At 36.4% G+C, this 27,379-nt stretch overlaps 1 protein-coding gene across 5 annotated transcripts in view; it reads right to left on the bottom strand.

Moving 5' to 3' along the window:
• COL12A1 (collagen type XII alpha 1 chain) overlaps positions 1-27,379 on the bottom strand; it is a 115,792-nt gene that overhangs the window by 74,149 nt on the left and 14,264 nt on the right. For 4 of the 5 annotated variants that reach the window (XM_060615970.3, XM_060615968.3, XM_060615969.3 and 1 more), the window contains exons 6-14: positions 26,107-26,370; positions 25,766-25,930; positions 24,903-25,076; positions 22,358-22,648; positions 21,309-21,911; positions 19,613-19,885; positions 16,097-16,369; positions 14,139-14,411; positions 5,460-5,732 (exon numbers count right to left, since the gene is read on the bottom strand). The exons of the other annotated variant lie outside the window; for it this stretch is intronic. In XM_060615970.3, the coding sequence (XP_060471953.3) occupies positions 5,460-5,732; positions 14,139-14,411; positions 16,097-16,369; positions 19,613-19,885; positions 21,309-21,911; positions 22,358-22,648; positions 24,903-25,076; positions 25,766-25,930; positions 26,107-26,370 (2,589 nt within the window). The remainder of the gene's footprint in view (positions 1-5,459; positions 5,733-14,138; positions 14,412-16,096; positions 16,370-19,612; positions 19,886-21,308; positions 21,912-22,357; positions 22,649-24,902; positions 25,077-25,765; positions 25,931-26,106; positions 26,371-27,379) is intronic. 5 annotated transcript variants of the gene reach the window in all.

Genomic DNA, 27,379 nt, shown 5'->3' on the forward strand with positions numbered 1-27,379 from the left:
GTATCAGAAACAGATCACTAAACATCCACAAAAAGCCAACACACATCCCTTTTCTTTTACAAAGCTAAAGCATATAAGCAAGATCATTTCACTCAGTTCAATAATCTTAGCATTCAAAGATAATAAGCAATTTCTACACGAAGACACTAAACTGAAGGAAACAGTGCAAAGAATATTTCTTGATCCTAAGAGAAATTTTCATGTAAAGAATCTTTCTTGATCCTATGAGAAATTTTCGTGTTCAAACAGGCAAGGGCCACTTGTAACAACTAAAAAATCGAAATAAACTAAATATGTATATTGAACAAAATTTTTCAAACATTGGATATCAGGCAAGGTAGGACAGTGATCCCTGAGAGATAAAAACAAACGGGAGTGAGCTTTATGATTATCCTGGCTTATTGCTTAGACAGAATTTCCAGCCCCAGTTCAGGAAGAGGGAAAGCAGATGGAGCCTGATGATCTCACTTAGATCTCACTTAGAGGAGATGGTTTTGTGAGTTAGGGGAGGCCAAGGAATCTAGAATTGCAGAGCAGAGTACTGAAGAGGAGATGGTGTAACAGAGGGAAAAGCTCCAGAAATCTGCAAGCGGTCCTCCTGGAATCTTCAGCCCAGTGCTAATCAGTGCATATGTATGAGGAAACCACCCAAAGCTAGGGAAAGAACTACTCAAAAGCAGCAGAAGGAACAATTATTTCCTAGAGTTCATGCAGTCCCCCAGTGATGCCCCATTAATGGGGCAAAATTATCCCTAAACTAAGGGATTCTCTGGTCTGGTTGTAACAGAACTTAAATGGAAGCTTGAGAAAGATTAAACTACTCCAAATAACTTAACTGAATCCCAGAGCAAAGCTTAAAGATATTTATAAGAAGGTAAAAATATCTGGCACCCAACAAAGTAAAATTCACAAAGTCTGACATCTCATAAAAATTACCACATGCAAAGAAGGAAAAAATATGACTTATGTTATAGACTGAGTGACTGTGTCTCCTGAAAATTCATTTGTTAAAGCCTTCACCTCTAATGTGATGGTATTTGGAGTTAGGACCTTGGAAAGGTAATCAGGATTAAATACAGTAGTAAGATTAGGGTCCTAATCTGATGGGACTGAAATCCTTATAAGAGGAAGAGGAGACATCAGAGCATGATCTCTCTCTCTCTCTCTCTCTCCCCCCACCTCCATGCGGAGACTGGGGAAAGGCCACATGAGGACATAGTGAGAAGATGGCCATCTGTGAGTCATGAACTGACTTCTCAATAGAAATCAAATTGTGCCAGAATTTTGATCTTGGACTTCTAGCCTCTAGAAGTATGAAAAAATAAATTTCTGTTGTTTAAGCCACCACTTAATGGTATTTTGTTGTGGCAGTTACAGCTAAGACAACCCATAAGAAGAAGAAAAATCAACCAATAGAAACAGCATCAGAAATGACATATATGACATAATTATTCAAAAGGGACAGTAAAACAGCTATTACAACTATATCCCACATGTTAATAATGCGAGAAAAAGTATTAGGCATGTTAAGTAAAGATATAGAACATATAAAAGAGACTCAAACCAAACTTCGAGATGAAAACTACAATGTCTAAGATTAAACATTTGGAAATTGTGGAAAGAAAATTAGTGAACCTGTTGACATGGTAATAGAAACTATCTGAAATCAAACACAAGGGGAAAAAAGATTGAAAGGCTGAACAGCACAATACTAAGCTGTGTGATAACCTCAAACAAATTAATACATGTATAATTGGAGTACCTAAAGAGAATGGGGTGTAATAAAGTATTTTTAAAAAATAATGGTCTAAATATTTTCAAATTTTATAAAAGTATAAACTCGCAGATCCAAGAAACTCAATAAGCCCCAAGCACAAGTATGAAAAAAACTTCATCAAGACCCATCAGAAACAAATTGCTTCAAATCGGTGATAAAAAGAAAATTTTTAAAGCAGCTATGTAAGCAAAAGATACATTATATAGAAAGGACAAATAATGACAAAGTAGATAAAGAAATTCAATATATGGTGGGGCGCCTGGTGGGTGGGTCAGTCGTTGAGTGTCCGACTTCAGCTCAGGTCATGATCTCGGGACTCGTGGGTTCAAGCTCTGCATCGGGCTTTGTGCTGACAGCTCAGAGCCTGCAGCCTGCTTTGGTTTCTGTTGTCTCTCTCTTTGGATTCTCTCTCTCTCTCTCTCTCTCTCTCTGTGCCCCTCACCTGCTCACACTCTGTCTCTCTGTTTCTCTCTCAAAAGTAAATAAACATTAAAAAAAAGAAATTCAATATATGGTTATGGATTGTTTCTGGGAGATGCAAAAGTATACGTTAAACTTAGAGTAAACTGGTTGCAATTTTTTATTTTAGGGTTTAAAGACACTAAGAATTCTCAGCAAAGCCCATTACTTTCTATAAATACTAACATTTATTCAGATTAATCCTCAATTCTCTATTACTATTCTCTAGGTAAGTAAACTATTATTTATATATACATATGATATTTATATTTATTATATTTTTTTCAAAGGAAAAAATGTAAAGTCCTTACAAAACCTTTTGGAAATAGTATAGGAAAGAGCACTATATAGAATAACAATCTATTTGGATTAGTATCATTTCCAATTGTCACAAATATTGAGTAAGTTGATGTGTGTCTAACACTTTTCTAGAAAAGATTGTGCTAATGTTTCTGACCTCTTGTTTCTATGCCTAAATTTTTATTCAGTGGAACAAAGTGTATCTCTCTTGCACAAAATTTCCAGACCAACTTCTCACAACTCAGAATCGAGAAAAATTAACAGTTAATTCTTACAAGTGTTGGTCTTGTAAGACACCTATATCCCCCAAAATATGAGATCCCAAACCTCAAAACAGTCCCAAATTTAGATGTTAGTAACAAATTTTGTAAATCATACTTTGAAATGTTTCAAGGAACGCAATTATATTCCTGCCTTTTAATTCTTTAAAATAAAAGAATCGAGGTGAAATAAGGTACAACATATCTTACCCTAGTCTTCATGGAAAACTTTAAAGTTTAGGGCAAAAAAAAAGCCTCGCTGGCTTTCCATGAGCAAAAAGCAAAAATTTTCACTTCATTGATAGGTATGCCACGTGCTGTAAAAGGGTGCAACATTCACATCTGTAAGTGCTTTTCATGTTTTAGAAGCTCTCACAAGATGCTTTCCAACACCCACTGTACCTCTGCTAACCCAGCTGCCATAAACTCGAGCGCCAATAGAAAGGTTCCCATCTGCTGGCTTTCTAGCCACAATCCATGGTTTTCATTGTGTCAGCAGTTTGCACACCATGTTGCCGAGTTTCAGGTGAAAGCACTCCCGAAAATATTTCCACAATGTCCCCTTGGAAGTTTATGAGAAACTCTGAGAGCATGACCTAGTGACTCTGCCCATTTATCCATACTTTAGGATTCATCCACCACCCAAGTACCACATCTGACTCCAATTTCTCAAGTACTTTCTAAACTGCTTTACTTTCCACAGAGAGGGCAAAATAAAATACAACAACAAACTAGAAGTAGAACAAAGAAAGTTTCTTGTCTTCTCTATCATTTGCTTAGATGTTTGAGCAGTTTGTGTACAAATGAAACTCTGAAAACTGTACGTTTCATTCCTGCCTACTCTGCTCCTAGTTCAAAAGAGGCCTTTCTGTTCACTTACCTTTAACTCAATCAATTAGTCAAAAAAATATTGAAAATTTCTTAGAGGCTCAGCTTCTTAGAGATGAAGGTTTATTTAGGGTTTCTGTTAACATATTTGCTTTTGGCTAAAACATATCCCCTGTGGATATTTTCAGTCCCAAATAAATATTTGAAGACTTAGTCTTTTTGGAAGAAGACACAAATGAGAAGATTTTTGAAAAAGCTCCCCTCTAAATACAGATACTTTTGTAACTGCTCAATCACATGAACTGTATCTTCACTCCTACAAATAAAGTTGGCTATATGTGTAATATCTGGCCTAGTTTATGAAATGATTTCTCTTTACAACAAATAAAGTTCTGCCAGATGAACTTCTGCCAAATTTTTAAACTACATCAGCCAATATATTCAGACACAAGAGTTCATTTACTACCATGGAAACCAATCATGTGAATATCTGAGCAATGTGCCTTTTCACATATTTAAGTTTCCAATAAGGAGTTTGTTTTAAATCTGGTTAATTTTGCACAAATTTAAACTTGGACACATTCTTCTGAGTTTTCCAGTGATTAAAAAAAGAGAGAGATGAGTTCTTCAGACAACTCTGACCAAAAGACTTCAAGACAACTTAAAATCAGGATATAGGACTTATCTAAAATTGCTCATGGCATTTCCCTCTCTTCTCTTTTACCCAAAAAAAATTCCCCACTTCTTCCACTTCTTTCTAATAAAAGGAAATTCAAGAAGGTCCCATTCTTTTCCCTTTTCCTCAAATCTTCCCAAAACAAAAGGAATAAAATCTTCTCCTACAAATTCTTAGAAATGCCTATACTTGGTGGTGCCTGGGTGGCTCAGCTGGTTAAGTGTCCAACTCCTGATTTTGGTTCAGGCCATGATCTCATGGTTCCTGGGATCAAGCACCACATCAGGCTCTGTTCTGACAGCAGCAAGCCCACTTGAGATTCTTTCTCTCCCTCTCTCTCGGTCCCTCCCCGGCTCGTGCTTGCACTTGCTCTATCTCTCTCTTAAAATAAATAAATAAAGTTAAAAAAAATAAATTCCTATTGTTAACAAATGGTTTTTTAGGAAAGAGAATTATGAAATGCTGGCACATCTTTCACCAACCAGCTGATAATAAATGATGATAGGTCATTCAAAACTATTCACAGGAAGGAATATTAATGATATTAAGGTAAACCTAAGCCATCAAAAAACACTGAGTGGACTTTTGATTTAACCTTACCAAATATAAAAGGAATAAAATAAAGACTCTAGGAATCTAGCATTAGTCTTGGGTATATAATAATCATAGCTTCAATAGCCACTATCATTTATCAATCAACTCTAAGTGGCTCGGCACTATGCTTAGCGCTTTGCACACTGTCATTTCATTTAATCTCAAGTCAACTCTTAGAGACTTCAATCTACAGATAAGCAAACTGAAACTCAAGGGAAATTAAGTAATTTGCCCAAAGTCACATAGCTATAAACATGCCTGCATTCTCTTTGTCTCCATAGCTCCTGATCTAACTAGCTGACCACTCTATCAGGAAAAGAGACAAAGAGACAAATATAGGTAGTTGGATGGGATTCGATATTTCAAAATTTGATATAATTTTTATACTAAATGAACCAAGCAAACTTGAATTTAAACCACATTCTTTAAAAGATGCTAATTTTTCAGACCCCATTTGTCACATAAAAAGAAAGAAAGGCAAATGGTTAAACTGTCACTTGAGCTGATAGCTATTAGGTAGCACCAACACAAACACAAACACAAACACCCTCATGCTGTTACCTACATTCAGTCGTGGCTTCTCCATTCAAAGGTTCTCCTTCTCCACTGCTGTAAACTGCAAATACTGAAACTTTGTATTTGGTCTCTGGCTGCAGATTTTCTATCACAGTATGAATTGCATCTCTGGGAAGACTTTTCTCTCCAGTCTCAATATCGTCATAAAGCGATTTCCATGAAACCCTGTAACCTCGAACCATTCCTGGAGCAGATGTCCAATAAGCCCCAATTGATGTGTCGGTGATATCTTTAGTAACTAAATCCTTAGGTGAACCACGTTCTAGAATAGAAATGAAAGGGAAATCATTTTTCTGTTATCTACTAGATACGTAAATATTCCTTCATCCTAGTGCACATGCTAACTTGCTGAATTCAGACTCAGTTTGTCTAAGGTTGCCCATTCCTTCTTTCTGAGCCACCTGTCCTTTCCTGTCAGTGCAGCAGACTGATGCACTCAAACTTTAGAATCGTATCTGATTCCTACCTATCACCCTGGTCCCTGTACGTCCAGTCAGATCGTAAAGCCCCTGAGGACAAGGATGACATCCAAACACGAAGGGGTACGTGCCTAAAAACGTTTTCTCTTCAAAGGGAAAATTGCATCTAAATCCCAAAATTTTACATTTCATTCCGCTTTACAACATAGTCAGCCATCGTTCACAAAGATCTTTATATCTTTAGCATCATCTTTTTCTCTCTGATGTAACTTAAATAAGCTCATTTCAATGGATGACTTATAATAACTTCAACGACTTCATATCACTTGCAAATATTAATTCCAGCAATCGTTTTTTCATGAAAACTCTACTTGTTCATGCTATTTAAAAGTATAAGTGCAACCTTCCAATAGAGCTGAACTCTAATGAAACTAAAAACCACCAATTCCTCTGGAAAACTTAAAAGCCATCAGTCATCAAAATAAAACACACCACTTGTTCTAGCTGATCGAAAATGTCTGCTACTAAATTTTGGCTCTTTCAATTCAAAAAAGAAAAAAAAAATACAACCCAAATGGAAAAATATGGAAACCTCAACTTAATAGGAGGCACAGATGTCTTCCAATAAAACCCTCACTTTCCATAATTTAAATGTAAAATAAATATACAGGTCACTTTATATTGGCTACCTTTACTAGGGTTTATGCCACAGCATGACATAAATATAAAACTATCTGTCTCTACAGCATACATTTCATCAGTAATTGTTTTATATTCAAGCAAATGATATATAATGTTGTTACAAGAATTTTGAAGACTATTATTTTACTTGAAGAGTAAAAATGAGTATCTTAAAAAATACTCATGACGAAACAACTACATTTCAGCACAAAAAGTAAAGGTAAGAATAAATTTAAAAAAATAAATAAATCTGGATAGACAGAAACCTATCATACTGTAGAATTTAGAGGGAAAAATAAATAAAACAGGAGCTGGGCATCTTACCAGAGCCCAAGCACAAATGGAAAATTCTAACTCCATTAAAAATAACTTTAACTGCTGACAGGACATCTCATCTCTGGAGGGAAATTAGTTACATATTTCAGTGAAACCCAGAATACTTATTTTCAAGAACACATTGACTTTTTTCCCCCACAGTGCTTGAGGCTAATACTCATTTGAAGGCCTTCTTGAACTCTATTTCCTACTTAAATGGCCACATATTTTTGTATTTTCTCTACTTGGGGGAATATAAACAAACTGTTTGTTTCTGATTCGGTTTGGTTGTTGCTTTTTAAGTTTTATTTTGTTTTGATCATTGACACCTCAGCAACTGGTCTCTAGATTTTCAATGTGCAGCACATGTTTCCTTTGCTTGATATACACCTTGTTTTCATATGTGCCTCTGAATTTCATAAACTGCAGCTAGGCATAGCCATTGTAAAATAGTTGTACTTGAAAGTGACTGAACTTAAATGAGCCAAAAGCTGCATTAATGGCACTCCAAAAAAAAAGTATAAGATAAATAGATAGAATATGGGAATATCTTCCAAATTAATACTGAAGTAACTTACAAATAATGGTTTCAGCATCTTTTCCATTCCAAGGTTGTGTTTCTCAGCCTGTTTTCCTCCCTACTTTGTACAGCACTGAGTTTGTGACACTATTTATTTCCATGACAACAGACATCAATCTCACAAACACAGGCTAATGATTTCTTTGTGAGAAAATAATAGTTAGACAATTACGGCTGAAGCAATCATACATTCACAAAGATATTTCTGGGCTACAAACAAAAGGAGCCTAGTTCACTAGACAAGCATTCCCATAGACTTTAATCAACTGTTTTAACACTCTCAGGACCTGGAAAGTTGGAACAAAATACTAGTAAAATTTCAGTAAATATCTTTGCAAGGTTTATCAATGTCCAGAAAAGAGTCTATAAAAGCACTTTTTGAAATACAAATGAAGCATTAACTAAAAAACATTCTTAAGTTATAATTAATGACATGACAACACTAAATCCAATAAGCACTGAGTAAATTCTCAATTACAGAAAACAATCCTCAAAAAATTATATTATCTGCCAGTGACACCCAAAGGCATTATATACAGGCAGTGGCATTGCAACATTCCTTATTAGTAACAAAGAAAATGAAATCCAAAGAAGGAAGAAAAGCACCTCAATCCAGAAGCCAAGACTGACAAGACAAACTGCTTCAACAGGCTTCAGTCGGCGTGATAAGAATATTCTTAAATATTAAGCTTATGCTCTTGTCAAACACATTGGTAAACTTTTTTTTCTCCCAAAAAAGCAGGAGGGTTGAGTATTCTAGCTGCTGCATTACACCCAAGAATTTTGAGAATATGATGTCCTTATGACAAGTAAATTTTATCAGACCTATAACCCTTTAAAAGTATTATTTAAATGGAATCTTAGCTTGGACAAATATTGGTTTACAAAAAAAAAATGAAGCAATTGAATTGTATCCTATGATACAATTGGCAGACTATCAAGTGGCCAAGCTGGTCTTAAGACCTGGTGTGCAACCAGCTGAGCAAGCCACCAGCAGGCTATGTCGCCCCCTGGGGCCCTGGAAAAAATAAATGGACTGGACTTGATAAGATACATAGAATCACCTGGAGTGCCAAAGAGTAGGCCATGCTCAAATCAATTAAATCGAAATACGTGGAGATATGCCTAAGCACTGATACTTCCTAAAAAATCTTTTAAATCTCTATTATTCTCATTCCCCTACAATTCTTTATTCTTTTCTCATTTCTTTCTTTTTCCTTATGCTCCTCTCTAAGGCCATTATTTGTTAGATGTGCTTGGTCAGTGCAGGAAGAAACCCTCACACTTGCTTTCACTCTGAAATAAGGTTCCTTCAAAATAAAGACAGGTATGGGGTGCCTGGGTGGCTCAATTGGTAAAGTGTTCAACTTTGGCCCAGGTCATGATCTCACAGTCCACGGGTTCAAGCCCTGTGTCAGGCTCTGTGCTGACAGCTCAGAGCCCAGAGCCTGCTTCAGATTCTGTGTCTCCCTCTCTCTCTGCCCCTCCCCTGCTCACCCTCTGTCTCTTTCTATCTCATGGCTGACCCTCAGAGAACTGAGAAGTGTATTGGATCTTCTCATCACATCCTTTCTCCCCCATAACACACGTGTGATGTTCACTGCTCTCTCCTCCCCTTCATCCTGTTTCAAAAGGAAGTGACTCTCAACACATGCTTCTTATTCAAGAGTTGATCACATTTTCTTGTGAATGAGGTTCAACTGAAGTGTTACCTAGCTAGGCATTTGCTTTGGTTTAAAATACGAATTGCACATTTTGTCCTTGACCTGAGGAACTTCAGACATCAATAACTACAGAAAGAGTATTTGGCTTGGTTTGGTTAGATTGGGTTTGGGAGTCTCTTTAGAAAACCTGGGAAGGAAAAGGAAAGGAAGAGGAATAAGAAAGGAAAGATGTCAGAAGACCAGCGTGTAGCCTTTCGACAGGAGAGATTACTGTTTCTTAAAAGGGGAAGCTATAGAAACGGTCCAGTGAACAGGAACCAATGCCAGTAGTCTTTTTGCCCCTTTGTCACTATGCTTCCCAGAACCTGGATCCACTTCCACTTTAGCAAAGGCTTCCTACCTCCTCGAGTCCCTCTTTTCGCTCTGCCTCAAGACTTATAAATGTTTGTTTTATGATGTTTTAGTTTGTTCAAGATTTCACATAAGCAATATTGTTCTCAATAATATTTAATTTCATGGTACCTGTTTTCTGCTGTTCTGGGGTATATGCTTATGCTTTGAATATTACTTTTATTTCTGGTAATAGAATTTCTGGCAATCGTTTCAAACAAGTCCTCTTCTATAATGATGGCATGCCTTCATCTTCATCCTTCTCAATAGTTTTCCCAGCTACCTTATCCTCCCCAGTATAGTACCAGTATATTTATGAGAAATAACATGCTTTCCTGTCATAAATTTAAACACACAAAATTTATCAGTTTTTGAGATTTTGATACTCAATATCTCTTCTCTGATTATCAAACATATTTAGATATACTCAAAAGTCGTTTTTCTCATGCCTGCTCACATGCATCTCTGAGCAACCGTTGTGGGAAGTAATTTAGACAGGTGCATTTCTCATGATCTGAACATCCACAAGGGGTTGATTTCTGCTTTTTCCACATATGAAGCCAAAGAACTAATGCCTCATTTAAGTAACTTTCCTACGTTTCCTTAGCCCTTTTCCATTTGCTTTCTGAAAAGCAAATCATCATCCAATTCAAATATAATTATAACGCAAATTAGCCAATGATGATAACTGAAAAATTAATCATAATGAAATGAAACTGTATAAATTGTTCCAGTCAGCTTTCATTGAGTTTCACATACCACTTTCAAAAATAGAAATTAAATTGAAAATGTAATGTAAATCCTCTTCTAAATCAATTTGTCTTTTCCGTTAAAGCTCAGTTCAAAAGTCATCCAACTTTCCACAGCAGAATACAGAAAACCTGCTTCCGCGTTTATGTGGAAACATACTTGATTTACAGCCAATGAATTAGATCCACCACTCCAAAGGACAAAGTTCACTATTGATAAGCTAACAAGTACGTTAAGCAGTATGTAGTTCTTAAAAACCGCTTAACAAGTCACTCTTCAACCTCAAAGCCTGAGATTTCTTCCATAACTGTTATGTCTCCAACATGATTTAGATATTTCTCTGATGAGCCATTAATGTGCAGGAAAGGAAATATGAATTGCTGCTTGGTAATTGTGCTAAAGTTCCCAGGAAACCTCAGAGTTGTTATACTCAGAACATATAATTTTTCAAATTATGAGATAGCAATAAATCTAGGGAAACATAGAGACCTTATTTAGTCTGTCTTGGAGAGGCCCCACGCTACTCAACATCATGCAGAGGAATCCCTATGATGTGCTAAAAACCTCATTGTAACAAAATGTCAGCTGAGTTAGCTTGGTTTGATGTACAGGAAGTTCTTCATGTCTAGGAAGTTGGCAGGTTGCTATAGCAACTGCAACAAAGGAAATGTTGAAAAGTCATCTTTTCCATAGCCAAAAAACAACACTCAGAAACAAAACGAACCATATTATTCCCAAACTGAAATTTTCATTCATTTGTGGTCAATCTTTGCATTAAAAATGGCCATTATTCATTTCAGGGTTTCTATGAACAGGTTTTCCTTTCTCTAAATACTAACAGTGACAATTAAAAGTTCCATCAGGACCTAAAGTACTTTTACATTACAACAGTGCTCTAGTAATTACATTAAATCTACTTTAACAACAACAACGGGGGGGGGGGGGGGGGGAATCATGTAAATCAAACCCAAGAGTTTGTGCTCAGATTCCTCTGAAGTTTGGATCTGAAATAGTAATAAACACTGTCTTTGTGATTCTATTTCACACAGTCCTAGAGCAAACCATGAACTTCCCCAATGCCAATGCTAATAAATCTCTCTTCCAGGGACAGGGGAATTTTCTGATCATTGGCTACATTTCAACAAACGAGGAAACGGATTTAAGTTAGGGATGGTTGTAGACCATACTAAATATTTTTTTTAATATTTTTCGAATTGAATAGAATGCACTTCAGACAATCCATAAAATTTCAACCTACAGAATGCTCTTGCCGGCTGGACCATGCCTCTGGATGGAAGAAACATTCCTTCAAGGTCTGCTCTTACCACCTTCTCTCCCAAGAGAAAAACAGATTAGAAAAACAGCGGCCCTCAAAAGCAGTTGCCTGGCTCTGTTTCTGGCTTTCCACTCCCTGCATTTACCATCATATCCTATTCCTGTATATGGTATGTGGATTTGGCTGAGTTAATACAATAAAATGAAATGGAATAACCAGGGGCAAAAATCTACTATTTTAATTTAGTCACAACTATGCTTTCACATATTTGTCAAGTTTACCACACATAATGCAATGGGATAAATATGTTAATAAAATCAGGCTGGCAGCATTTTATATAATCCTTCATTGTAGTAAAGAGCTTTGTGTAAATGGGAAAAAAGTATTATTACAATTCAATTATCAATTAACTATAGTTAATCATCTCACTTCCCTCCTTCTCAGGAAATTGAAAACAGTAATTTCTAAGATCTATTTTACTACTCATGTATCTCCCTTAGAGGTAATTTCTGATCAAATATGTGTGTCGGGGGGGGGGCGGGGAGGGGGGCACATGCATAGAAGTTGGTAGATTTTCTATACTACTTGTACAAAACTATAAAATTATAAACAGTTTAGCTATACACTTGGCTTAGAAAAATCACAGCTTAATAGAATATGTTTGCTATTAAATTAAAATGTGTATTTTGTTTTCTAAAGATTGTTAATATATTAGTAACAAAAATGCCCGAATTTTTAGCTTTAAGAGATTTGGACTGAGTATGAATGTGGTTTGTTTTAAAGTAAGAAAATGCAGAAAAATATCAGAAGGTTAAAAGGTATAAGAAGTAAAACTATTAAATCATTTCCAAGATATTCTTTATGAGAAATTTTCACAAACATCAATAACCTACAATTATTCTGTAAAAAAACAGAAGCTCAAAAGTTTATCCTTAAAAAATCCTATAAACAACCTATGTTGAAAGCCTATGGGAAGCACATGAGAAAGAGAACTTCAAAAGGTCAAAACAAAAAAACAAACTTTTCAGAAATTCTGGACGTTGCTCCAGATAGAAAGATCACATGCTTTACTGACTGGATTATGTCTCTGTAATTAAGGCAAATTCCATTTCTACTTCTTATTATTTTCAAAACTTTAGGGTAGCTAATCAATATCTCCAAAATACTTACAAAAGCTTTATTTTTAGATATCAATCTTAAAGTGAATATTATTTCTCCTCATGAATTTTATATACATATAGTATTTTACAGTTCACAAAGAGTTTCGCTTAGAGTCTCCCATTCAATCTCCACGATAAATCTGGGAAGAAGGCCGAGCAATGATCATCCCCTGTTATAGATGGGAAAACTGAGACTCGAGGGGTTAAGAAAACATGTCCAGGTCACATGGCTAACTAGTCAAACCAGGACTCTTCTAGTAATCAGTATTGTACACACTGGTATTTAATCTTTCATTTAAATCCTCTTTTAAAAGTAGATTTCGGGACTATTGGAATTAAACTCTTGGTCACCATTAGAGATAGGATTGATTAGAATATTTGTTTTTGTTTTAACTATTGACAAAGTCTTGAAGTTTTAATCAAAACTGTCTGTTGTGGGCCTTGTCCCTGTTAATTATAATATCTACAATCCTCCAAGCTCCCGGATCCACCAAATTTGACAGATATTTTACCTAAGGTCACTGTGACTTCACATCACAAAAGGTACTTCAGATTTGTTTTCTTCCTATAACTATTTTCAGTAAGTCATATAAAAGATGGTGATAACAAAAAGGAATCAATACCTGATTTCCATTTAGGCTTCCAGCTATGGTACTGACTCATTATTGTAATCATCCACTGATATTTCTTTTTAATATCACAACATTCTTATTGTGGTTAGGTTAAATTTGTATTTTCTCCCTCTTACACAACTTACTTTGTAGTTGTGGTGAGTTAAATGTAAGCTGCCATTATATTTCAAAAGATTCTAAGAAATATGAAGCCCTCTGGCAATTAACTCTGCAGAACCAAGGACATAGCTCCAGTCGTGTTGGTGGTTCTTGCTAAGTACCGCACTAACTTCAAACTTCTAACACAGAGCTGAATTTTAGAGGTCATTCAGAAAACAAACAAAGCAAAAACCTGGATTCTCATATTTCTCAAGCTGAATGCTTTTATGCATGGTGAATGAAATGAGACTCAGAGTCAGAAAAGTCTGAGTCTGTCTGCTCGTGAGTGATGGAAGCAGTCACATTACCTTGGGCAACCCAAATCCTTTTCACCCACAGATGTTCCCCAAGGCCCTTTCCCACCCTGAATATCACACACCTCTTCTCCACTCAACCAACCCATGGCATTAAGAACACATTTCTATGGCCTTATGATGCACTCAGCTTCCCGGTACACCTCTTCCTGATCACACGTGATTTTTTACAGTTGCTTGCATTCTATGTCTCTGAACCACAGGCAGTTTCATAGTTACTTTTCAATCCAAATTCCTTTTAAGAGAAAGGATAGCACATTTCTAGATTTTGTTCTCTGGAAACATTTTCAGCTTCCTAAACAAATCACCAACAAACTCAGGAATTTCTATAAAACATGACGGCAATTACCTTCAAGCGTTGCTCCTTCACCAAACAGGGCATCTCCAGCCCCGGATGCATACAAGGCTGTCACAGATAAGGCGTATTGTGTCCCTTGGTTTAATCCTCTCAGCACAGTTCTGTCTGTATCTCCCGTCACAGTAACCTCTTGAGTTTCACCCCCTGCCGCTGGGGTGTATGTGATGAGATACTGTTTCACTTTCCCCGGTGCTCTAGTCCAAGACAATTTCATAGTTGATGTTGTGGGGTCAGAAACTCTTAAGTCTCTTGGGTTCCCTCTAACTTCATTAAAAAACAAGAACAACATCAAAACTCATTATTGAATAAAATGACTTGAAAAACATTTTGTTGCTTTGCGTGTGGGGGTGCGTGTTGCGAGGGGGAGGGTGTCTGTGTTTGTGTGTGGGCGGCACGCGCACCACATCAAATTTATATCCTGAGTGGTATTACAGCAATCGTAACTCTTGATTGGCCAACAGAGCCTAAACATTTCTAAACTGGGCCTTATTTGTCAGTAGAAACAAATCAAAAGGCATCCCATTCCTCTTCAGTGTTTACATAGGTTAATATCTTTCATGTTACTCTCTTTGATGTTAAAAACTACAATCTTTTCTCTAAAAGTGGAACAAAGCCCTACAAATTGTAAATACGTTGATTAGTATCACAATGTAGGCTTTTAACTCCTCCAAGAAATTCTCAATAAAAAGGATTTTATTGGTATCATGCTATGAACTTCTAAATGTAATAACCAGGAAATACACTGATGAGATAAAAATGATAAATGATCAAATGCTATCCTAGAAAAAGTCTTAAGGTAAGAAACAGCCCAAGTGAGGCCTTGCCTTGGGTAAAACTCAGGGGCTGTCCATCCCTTTGCAACTATGATGTTTGGCATTTCATGACTTTTCTGGTAGAGTGGTAATGTCATCTCTGAAGGGTCACAAGGCACCAATCCTATGACACTCTCCACTGGGCACACAACAGCTAACCACTTTCACTCCGAAAAACAGAAAGATGAAGAGCCACTGGATCTTTTTACAGTACCCAGCACAAAGGGTCCTAGATCCCCAACTAGAAAGAGAAAAAAGGAAGTGGTGACTTTCTGAAGGGCAGAGAGGAGGAAGAAATCAGATGGAAAGAGAAGGGGACTCCATAGGACAGGCTATTTAGCTGCTTACACTGGGAGGGAAGTGGTGACGCAGGCCATGCTGGGGTGGATATTCCTTACGAGTGTCTGACTCAGATTCACTGCTTATCGGCAACATGACTCTGAGCTATTATTTAGTATCCTCAGCCTTGACTTCCTTATAAAAAGGGATAATAATACTAACAATTCCATTGACTCTATGCATGGATCAAATAAGAAAATATATGAAAAGCTCTTTGCACAGAACCTGACACAAACAAGTCCTCAACAACTGTTCATTGTTGCGAATATGTTGTTATTGCTATCATTTTAAATTTTAAAGAATAAAATGAAATAAATGAAATGAATAAATGAATAAAATGAAAATTATGAATGCCTTAATTTTTCTCAGTAAAACAAATATTTAACATTAATAATTTGCAGCAAATACCAGAATCTATCCTGGGGGCCTAACCATTTAGGTAAAAAACAGGTTATTATTTTAAAATCTTCCTGAAGAAGTAATATATAATCTGTTTCAATGGTGCAGAGCGGTTTGATTTTCAATCCCTAGTCATCCTTCAATTTATATCAGAATATGTAATCATGCTATTTTTAAAAGAATATGTAGATCATAAATAGTATTTGAGTTCTACGACACAAATAAATGCTGTCATAAGTCAGTCAAAAATTTGGGTAACTCCAGTCTAAAAGGACTACAGTCTAAAATACTCAGATAATCGAGATAAAGTAGTATCCTGTAGTGTCCTGATAGTTGCCTACAGCTTCCCCTGCAGTCAAGAGTTTGGTTGTTACCACGCAGTTGGCATATTTCCTCTACCTTCTTCAGTGGCTGCATTTCCAGTCAGCGGAGACCCAGGTCCTGAGAAATATTCCGGAATTACAGATACTTCATATTTTGTGTCTGGAGTCAGGTTCTCGAGTGTTATCCTCCTCTGATTGGCAGGGGTGGTCACTTCTTTGCTCTCTCCGCCAGCAACTGGTTTATATATAATTCGGTACCTTAACACTCTCCCTGGAGCTTGAGTCCAGGTAATTTTGAAGCTGTCTGTAGTTTCGTCTGTCACCTTGAGGTTTCGAGGTGCTCCTTTTACTGAAATATTTTTTTAAAAAGTTTATTTTACACAAAAAAATGCAAAACTAGCTTTTGATCAATAAATTATAGCATTCCTCTAAACAAATCCAAAAGCAGAATTTTATCAAACATCCTGGTTACAGCATTCATTTAGCCAGATATGAGCTAGGTGATGAAACAATAAATACTCAATATACAGAAAGAAAGTAAGTACTGTTAATTTTTTAATCAAATAAAGAGGTACATAATAGTAAACTTTTAAAATCATAAATATGTACTCTATTAAATAGTAAATTCATACTGACATAAAATTCAAAAATAAAAATAACTCATGTTTTCAAATATAAGTAGCCAACCCTTTTCCTCTAACTAGATTTTCTCAGAAACATAGGAAAATAATACCTAATACCCAGTTCTACCATATTTACCCACTTGAATGAACTCTTACCCAGCCAGTCCCACAGCTAACTTTTTTTATCTGCAGAGTCCTTTGACTTGGAGAATAATTAGACCACACATGTGTTGGACCAAACACACTGTAGACACTTAATGAATGCTACCTGGATCTAAATCTTGAGGTCAAATTGCAATGTGTGTAATGTCCATAGACTAACAGTCTTAAATAGATTTCCATTAAGCCTAAATGAGAACATCATTCAGCTTTATAGTTAGTAAACATGTTTAAATTATTTATTTATTTAAGGAGAAAATTGTTCATTTGGACCACACGTTCAGGGAAGACGGACTAAAGGTTATTGTCTTTTCAATCCACTGGAGTGAAAGCACAGTGCAAAACGACTGCATTTATCTCGCATGTAATGAGAAGTTTACCTAAACAGCCAATACGTCAGTAGATCACTTCAGGGAGAAAAGAAGTGTATCCCTTAAGAAAAGCAATGGCAGTTGGCAGAGTTACAGCCATGATTCATTTTACATGGCAAGGAAAAAGACTAAATTAGCCAGAACAAATGAGACAGATAAACTGATGAGTTTGAATATAGTAGTTTCCCCCACCACTCATCTGCAAGGGTGACATTCCAAGACTTCCCAGAGGATGTTTGAAACCACGAATAGTACTGAACCTTATATACACTATGTTTTTCCTATATAAGCATACCTATAGTGAAGTTTAATTTATAAATCAGGCACATTAAGAGATTAACAACAACTAATAATAAAATAGAATAATTATAACAATATACTATAATAAAAGTTAAGTGAATGTGGTCTCTCCCTCTCTCAAAATATCTTATTGTGCTGTACTCACCCTTCCTGTGATAATGTGAGATGATGAAATGCCTACATGATGAGATGCAGTGAGGTGAATGACATAGGCATTGGGATGTAGCATTAGACTACTATTGACCTTCTAACAATAGCCAGAAGGAAAATCATCTGCTTCTGAACTGTGGTTGACAGTGGGCAACTGAAACCACGGAAAGTGAAGCCACAGATTAAGGGGAACTACTGTACTAGTTTTGAAGTTGAATGTGTAATTTTGAGCCTCAGATTACCCGGAAGGAAAAAACATGACTACTTGTAGGTTTACTGAAGTTGTTAAATGAGATAATCCATGGAAAACAATTATCACAGTACCTGACACATAAGTTGGAGCTCAATAATTAGTAGCTTAACGAAGGTACTGAAATCAGAAACTTCCTTATTGACTAAAGAAAGTTTAAATTTCAGATTTCACTACAGACAATAGAATTAGAAATGTATTACCAAATTGTATCATTGGAGCCCAATGAGCAAAAACTAGAGCGTATATGAATGTAGTTGGCTCTACTCAAATACCCTCTGGATTTAAATTTCTTCTTATCCATATTCCCATCCCCATCCCAAAATGCTGAAGGAAAAGGGCCAGGCTCATCAAGCAACAATATGGGCATTATAGAGAAATTATCAGAAAATCAGAAATATCTAAGTATGGATTTCAGGGTTACTCAACACAAAAAATCATAAGAAAAGAAGTAAACTTTGGCCATTATTTTATTTGCTGGATTTCATATAGAAATTTCCCTAAACCATGCACAGAAAGAAAACATCAATCTTATTTGAAAAATCCTTCAGAGAAAAAAGATTCTCTAGCTTTTATCAGCAAGGTACACCAACATGTGCCTTTCCTGTTAGCAAATACTTCTTTGTAACCATCTTAATTTCCTCATGTATCTGTTTATGCTTTTTTGCTCATCCCTAGTAAAAATAGAGAACAACTGACATATCTTTTAATATTTGCGATATTTATCTTAAAGAGTAATTGCCTAGTCTTAGTCTTCTCATGGCCAGGTTCCTTGGTACCCTTTGAATATCCAATGTAGTGAAATGTATCAGAAAGTACTCAACTCTATCCAGTGAAGAGGATATACCTAAACAAACACTGCTTGAAACATTTGGTAAAATGTGTACACCCATGTTCTTAGCAGCATTATTTACAATAGCTAAAAGGTGGAAGCAACCCATGGGTGAGTGGACAGTCAAAAAGTGGTATATACATACAATGGAATTTCTTTCAGCCATAAGAAGAAAGGATATTCTGACACAAGCTACAACATGAATGAACCTTAGGGACATTATGCTAAGTGAAATAAGCCAAACACAAAAGGTCAAATACTGTATGATTCCACCCCTATGAGGTAACTAGAGTAGTCAAATTCATAGAAACAGAAAAATAGAATGGTGGTTGTCAGGGGCAGTGGGGAGAGGAATGGAGAGTCATTTTTTAATGAATACAGAGTTTCAGTTTTGCAAGATAAAAAAAGTTCTAGAGACACATGTGGTAATAATAATATGAGTGCACTAACTTCCACCGAAATGTGCATTTAAAATGGTTAAAACGGTAATTTTGTGTTATGTGTATTTTACCACAATTTTTACAAAGAAAAAACATTTGGTAATATATTTGCCATCACATCCATAGATAAAGCAAACAAAATTCATAAGTATTTGAACATAACACTGCTGAAACATGGGACAGAAAAATCTGGAAAAGTAATATTTTGAGAGTTAATTCCATAATTATTAATAGTTCTCTGTATCTCTTAACCTCAAATTCATCAAAATAAATCTAGGGGTTTTTTTACATAAATTTTTTTTCCACTTTCTAAAAGGGTGTATGAATAGCTGTACTTTATAGAGGCTGAATCTTACAAAGACATTCACCATTCTAAACTATAGTTGCAGATGATTATTTCGAACTGTAACCTGGTTCTACAATAAATTGCTAGTTTTTGGAAAACAGGGTCAGAAACCCCATCTCACCTTCCGCAGTGGTCTCTTCTCCGGCTAAGGGAATGCTGAAGCCATCCTCATACTCTGCAGTTACGTTGACTAAGTACAGAGTCTCTGGCTTCAAGTTGTTCAGAATGACACTGGTGCTCGATGCTGGCTCCACCACTGTGACCTCATCATCCCCGGTAGCTTCCTTGTAGGTGATGTGGTATGAAAAAACATTTTCTCCAGCGGGAGACCAGTTCGTTTTGAAACTGTAAGAAGTCACCTCAGAAAAACTAAGATCCTTTGGAGGTACATAAGCTATTAAAAAAAAAAAGAAAAGAAAAAAAAAAGGCCAGAGTTTGAAATTTTTAAATCTATAAAGCTAAATTGGAACTAATGATTATTTTTCCGAAAGGGCTTATATTCATTGGAAGAATAGTCATTGAGACAAATACATTGAGTAAATATGCCACACATGACCATTGAGAGAGGGCCTCTCACTTACAGCCCTACAAGAAGATCCTGATCATTTGTCTCGACCATTCATAATACTAAGTTACACTGTTTAAATGACTAATTAAAATTGAACTTGGGGGCACCAGGGTGGCTCAGTCATTTAAGTGACCGATTCTTGATTTCAGCTCAGGTCATGGTGTCACAGTTCATGGGATCAAGCCCCACATCAGGCTCTGTGCTGACAGCTTGGAGCCTGCATAAGATTGTCTCTCCCCTTCTCTCTCTCTGCCCCTCCTGCACTCACGTGTGCACTCTCTCTCTCTCTCTCTCTCAAAATAACTAAACTTTAAAAATAAAAAATAAAAATAAATAAATAAATAAATAAAATTGAATTTGAATTGAGTTTCTAAACACAAAGCAGTAATGAAATGGTCCTGCCCACAACTGGAATAGTTAAACAGTAACAAACCTAAAATAAACCATCAGTATTTTCCCATTCATCCTCGGCAATAGGATATTAACTTCTGGTGACAGACAGATATTTCAAGATTATAATTAAGGGACTTTTCCTAACAAAAGAGTATTCGTTAAACTGAGTCATAGGAAAAGCCAACATTTAAGGCACACTGCTGTTCTCAGGGAACAATCAAATTGGAAAGAAAGAGAGTGTGACGTTATTAACAAAACAGAGCAGTACCTATGAACGCCAAATGACCGGAAGTGATACTAAGTGTTCAGCACCAGAGCAGTTAAGGAAGCCTTGATGAAAGAGATGGGACTTTTAACTGAATGTTCAAAAACATAATTTGAACAAATGAAGAAAAGAGGGTAGGGAATTCCTGCTTGAGGAATAATGCCTAAAAGTGTCCCAGGAAAGGGAATGCGTAAGAAGAATTCAAACATCCAGGACTCTGTTCTAGTCACCTTTGATTCAAAAGACTTGGTTCACCATCTAGCACATAGTAGACACTCAACTAGCGGTTGTTGAATTGAATATGACAAATAAGTGTGATAAAGCTGGTAACCAGCCATGCTTAAGGATCTAGGATTGAAAATATCTCGTGACTCATGGTAAACAGCTTTTTCATCAATAAATACATGATCCATACCCAAAATAAAGTCCTATCTCAGAGCTAAATAAACTAAGCTCAAAAGATTTCTATAAGGCAGCAAAATTCCTTTTTCTAGCTCATGAAAAGAACAATCCACAATTATATATCCTCAATTTTATAACCAAATGCTTTGTTCATGAACAGATAACTTTGACTCTACAAAGTCTACTAACCTTTTTTCTTTATAGCTGCCAACTCTTGCTCAATTCTAAGGCAAATAGACTGTGTGAGTTCAAAAGATATTCTCTGAAAAGCATCAAAATCTTCCACTGTGAACACGTGGGTCTCAGCAGGAGGAGAGGCAATAGCTTCTAATTCTGAACGAACAGCATCCTTCACACCAACTGCAAAGATTTCCACATCGGAATTCCTTAGTTTTATAGCAGGATCTCTGAAAGCATCTGAAGATTTCCCATCAGTGATAAGAATCATGACCTTTGGTACGTTGCCTCTTGAACCCTTGCTAGGCACAAATATTTTCTCTCTGACATAAGTCATTGCTTTCCCAGTGTTTGTAGATCCTCCTCTGTAGGGGAAGGTGTTTATTGCTTCGATTATATCTTCAACTTTGTTGAATTTTTTCAAAGTGAACTCAGTATGAGGATCCCGGCTGTACTGGACAAGGCTTATCTGTACCCTATTTGGTGAAATCTCGAAACTTTTTACAAGAACTTCCAGAAAGGCTCTAACTTTAACGAAGTTTGCAATCCCAATGCTATAAGAACCATCAACCAAAAACACAATATCGGCTTTTATATCCACACCACGTGAGCATTCTGTAAGAAGAAAGAAAGTCCATTAAAGTTCAACAAATACAAATCAGTCATTAAAATACAGATATCTGGTTTTCTCAGTATGCACGCTTATTTAAAAGAAAATTATTGCAGGGTGCCTGGGTGGCTCAGTCGGTTGAGCATCCGACTTCCGCCCAGGTCATGATCTCATGGTTCATGAGTTCAAGCCCCATGTCAGGCTCTGTGCTGACAGCTCAGAGACTGGAGCCTGCTTCAAATTCTGTGCCTCCTTCTACCTCTGCCCCAACCCACTTGCTTTCTGTCTTTGTCTCTCTCAAAAATAAATAAACATTTAAAAAAAATTTTTTTTAATTTTTTAAAGAAAACTATTGTAAATATTTTGTTTAAAACTAAACCCGATGCAGGAAGGCATACTGTCAAATGAACCATCACCTATTCCAAACTCAGTGATATACCCATGAACTTACCCACTTGAACTTTCATGGGCTGAGTCTTCTCCATTATTGAAACGGGTTCACTGGATGTCAGTCCCTTCATGGCAGAAACACTGATCTGGTATTCTGTGTCTGCTGAAAGGTCACGAACACTGAGTGTGGTGGTCTGAGGCCCCACACTCAGTGCGTGCTGTCGGCTTCCGACGGTCATTGGTGTAAGGAGGACTTTATAGCCAGTCACTGGGCTAGGAGATGGACTCCAAGTTAGTTTAATGTATTTTGATGACACTTCCGTGGCAATCAAATTTGAAGGAGGTTCAATAACTAAAAAGTAACAAGTAGAACAGTGATTACAAACAGTGCAATGCAACCCATAGGTTTGAACATTTGAGCCTCCCAAGTCAAATTAATCATGAAGGCAACAAGAAGAGTTGCCCAATCCCAAGTCTTCACTTTCACCTGTACACATCCAAACCAAAAAAGACTCAGTGCCTGATTTTTAATCAGGGAACTGAGAAAATTAGGGGGAAAGAAAGTCATTGGAAGAAATCAATAAAAAGATGTCTGATGCCTGATTCTTCTCCGGGACCAAGGTTTCCATTCTAATTTTGGTATTTTACTCATCATCTTTATTCTTAGGTACCAAAGTGGGCACTCAATAAATATTTGCTCAACCAATGACTTGCTCAATTCTTTTTCTGTTTTCATGATGTTATAAAGATTAAAATGTAATCTTTAAAAGATACTTTATAATATGCAAAGATAAAGGATTCAGCAGTTCTTAAATGACAGTTCTTATAATCTTAGACAATTTTATTCCCACTTGTTTCAAGCTAAGAAAAAACGTTCAACTCTATCCATAATGCCACCAGGAGTGACACATTTTACAACATGTATATCGACAAAGAAATATCAATCATCTAAAACATTTCTATCCTTATACAGTCATGTATGTAACAGACAACAAAGTATTTGAAGACATTTCACATCAAAGTTTCACACTTTCACATTTGTCAATGTAATCAACTTCCCAGAATGTACAGTTCCAATTTTTATTTTATTCTCAGCCTGCAAGAAATGGATGATAAAACAGGCACCAGTTTACTCGTGGCCTCCTCAAAAAGGCAATCATATCTCCATATGCATACATATGTATAAAAATGATGTCTAAAAAGTGAGTAGTGGGGGGCATGGAGAAGCAACAGATGTGCCATCTGGATGTTTGGCCAAAACTTTTGAGTGATGCAGAGACAGAATAGGGAAAAGAAGTCACGGGCTAAGCCAGAAAGAGCGAGAGGCCCTGAAGAACAGTGTAAACAGCTGGAATACAGCCCTGCGCATCATACAAGCAGAGTTCAAACAGTGGCAGGACAGAAATTTGGTCTACCCTCACACGTGCAGTGTGGACAGTGTACAACAGGTAAGAAGTAGAGTATTTAAGAGGTGCATGGGTGGCTCAGACTGTTAAGCGTCAGACTTTGGCTCAGGTCAAAGTGTGTGAGTTCTAGCCCCACATGGAGCTCACTGCTGTCAGCCTGTCAGCGCAGAAGCCTCTTCAGATCCTCTGTTCTCCTCTCTCTGCCCCTCCCCATCTTTTGCTCTCCCAAAAATAAATAACAGATATTTCAAAAAATAGAGTATTGAAAAGACTACATAAAGAGAGGCTAATCAGGGAAAAGTGGGGTGAGGGGATTGATTTTGTAATAGCACAGATCAAAAGAATCAGACATTAGGCAGTAAAATGAAGAAGATTTGGAGCCCATGAAGTAATGAGAAGGGGTTCTGAAATAGAATTGGGGCCAGTGAACATTGCCAAAACACTTGGGGTTTGGAGATTAAAGAGTTTACATGACTGAAGATGTAGCTATTCTAAACTTATCTTTAATCACTTGTCAATTCTCAGGCTAAGAGGACAACAATCATGGAAATTGTGACTTTCTAATGCCCAAAAGGATGTTTATGAAATGTCTTCTGAAATGTCTTTTCCTTCTCCCATGTATTTAGAAACAATAACTGATAAAAATGGGAACTTTTTCCAGATGTGGAAGGATCAAACTGACTGATCTTTGATATATTCTTAAAAGTTTTGAAAACATGCAGAGAATGATGATAGAAAACCCTTTTTTTCACCACTTAACATGAAACATTTAACAGTGTTCTCATTAGTTGATGTTGCCAAATGCTAAGATACATGTCTTCCCAGCCTGCCAATGTTTAAATCAGAGTGTAAGACAATGAAAGCAAGTACCTGAATAGCATAATTATGGGCAGACACTCAACATGCACAAAGTGGTCTTAGACAAAAAGAGCAGGTCAAACTTGTTCAAATAAGATTTTTTAAGAACTTGATAATGATATAAATCTTTTTATTTAATGCTCCACTGGGGGAAGGGGGCCAATACAAATAATATCAAGAAGTTGAGTTACTGAAAAACCATACACATGGAGTATACAACTGGAGAATCACTAGAAGATATGTTTGAGTAAAAATGTCTACCTTTAGAATTCCTATAAAGCTACAAATGCCATCAAATAATGGAAAAGGCTAACACATGGGAACAGTGAACAATTCACTCACCTTCCTCTCCACTAACCAATTCACCAAGCTGTTCATCAACACCTGAGCACACCTGAGAGATGATCTCATTCTGAATATCCACAATTGCATCAAAGTTGGCCACGTTGAAAACATGGTTTAATGAAGGCGTGGAGGCGATTTGTTTGAGTTCTTTTGCATCTGCAGCTTTAATGCCTTAAAAACAAAAGGACAAGGATATATTGAAAAGAAAAATGTGCTGAATTCGGGGAGTTCTTTGCTTTCTCAGTCCTTCACAAGTAAAGACATTTTTAAATCCTTATTTAGTCATAAACCAGAATTGGTTTGCTTCATAACGAATGTGCAACTGTTCAAATGACAAAGGCATTTTATAATTTCACATAAAGTGGCCAGCCAAAGAGGAAAATGAATGGTTAGTGAAACAGAGTGGGCTCTCATCCCAACCATGCCATCATTTGTCCCTGCCATCTGTAAAGATAATACTTTCTTCTTCCAGAGTCCTGAATGAGCTGGAACCCTCTGAATTCCGCAAGTATTACATAATATAGGAAACACATTTAAAAAAAAAAGAAACACTTAATGATAATACAAGGAGGATCTTTATTAGAATCAGTGGCCCAGCGTTCTTTGAAAAACAGAGGGCTGGCAAAAATATATATATGTATATATGAATACCACCTCACAATGCATAGGCTGAGGGAGTTCTAGGAGAGAAATACATAAGCAGAATTTTTACTGAAAGATAACCTGGCTTAGCACTACACTATAAAATGCAGTAAACACTTGTAATAGCATCCTTCCTTCAGGAATCAACCTTTCCTCTTCCTAAGCAGGCAGTATTGAAGTAGTTCTAAAGTGAAAATAATCAGCCAAACATGACCTACCCAAAGAGAAAACTTCAACCCCAATACTCCGAAGCTCTCTTGCTGGAATTTCCACTTCATCCTGGGACTTGCCATCCGTAATAATAATTGCCACTTTAGGAAAGCCAACTCTCGCTCCAGCAGATTCCGTGAAAGTATTTTTAATTAAGTAATCAATGGCATCCCCTGAAGTGAAAAAGAAACATATTTGTTCCCTTCTTACTACACAATTTTGCCAAAGTCAAAAACTATGTGGTTAACTTCAAACTTATTTAAGCTATGATAACTGTGTGATGCTTAATTTCTTTCCCAAACAGGTGTTCCACTTATTTTTAAACAATAATGAACTTTGTAAAACATACCTGTCATTGTGTTGCCACCTTTGTATGGAATTCTTTTAATTGCAGCAAGAAGCTCATCCCTTTGGTAGTATTGACTTAAGTTAAATTCAGTCCTGGTATCAGAGCTGTACTGAACAACTCCAACCCTTGTCTTCTCTTCTCCGATGTCAAAAGCGGACACAAGAGCAGCAATAAAGTCTAAAATGTACTTAAAATTATTTCTTCCCACACTCCATGAGCCATCCACGAGGAACACCAGATCAGTCCAGGCACTGACAGAGCATTCTGAAATGCATTGGATATAGTTTTAATTGATGTATTATTAACTTGCTTCATAGTTAAAGACTACAAGCTAACATTGAAAAACTGTTGTCTCCTTAAATCATTTTGTTGATCAGAATGAATTCACATTGTTCTTCACCCACAACCGACATGCACAAAAGAATCAACTGTTTTAATTGCGTATACAGAAGCATTTTCAGTGCTTTCATTTAACACGCTTTTATGAAACTATATGGCTCTAAATTACTATATAAGACATCGTGCAAGAAAAGATAAATAGATATATGACCTACTCTCCAAGAGCATGTGACGGAAGTATTTATGCTATCAACTTATCTATTTTTATAAATGATATCCTTCCTCTTTTCTCCAAGTAAAAATTACACAAAACATCTGGGAGACATACAAAACGAGTGTAAGCAGTGTCTTCATTCCTTGGTATTTAGCAATAAATACAAAACAACTGCTGTCCTATTCAAACAGATGCAGTTAAGTTGAAGAAAAGAGAAAAACTTTTAAAATTCTTCTGCATTTTATAATGTAACTGTCTGAAGTTTGCAGTCGGTTTGTCTAGAGGGTTAACAGAGTCTAACACAAGTCAAAACAAGCATAAATATTATGCAAGGTAGTCAAAATATCTTATTGTCCTAATTTTCAGTGTATCTAAATTGGAAGCCTAAAACCTACTTTTACAAAACAAAGAGTAGAAAAACACATTTCAATTCAAAAGTAAAAATTCACATTACATCCTTAAATTACTGAAACTCAATGATTGGCTTTTATAACTAAACATCCTATCTTTCTTTTCTTTGTGGTCAGAAGGGAAACAAACTGATTCTCATGAAAATCTGTATTTTTAAGGCAACACTAAGTGAATTTTCTGAAGATGTTTTCGTCCTTGCAGTCAGTTGGTGGATAATAAAAGAAATATTTGGCTAGGAAGAGAAGGAAAGGGTCCTGGAAAATTTTGCAAGCTAAATACAAGTTGCATGCCTAAATAATTTTTGCACAC

Source organism: Panthera onca, chromosome B2 (assembly GCF_046562875.1).
Source record: "Panthera onca isolate mPanOnc1 chromosome B2, mPanOnc1 haplotype 2, whole genome shotgun sequence".
NCBI classification, from domain to species: domain Eukaryota; kingdom Metazoa; phylum Chordata; class Mammalia; order Carnivora; family Felidae; genus Panthera; species Panthera onca.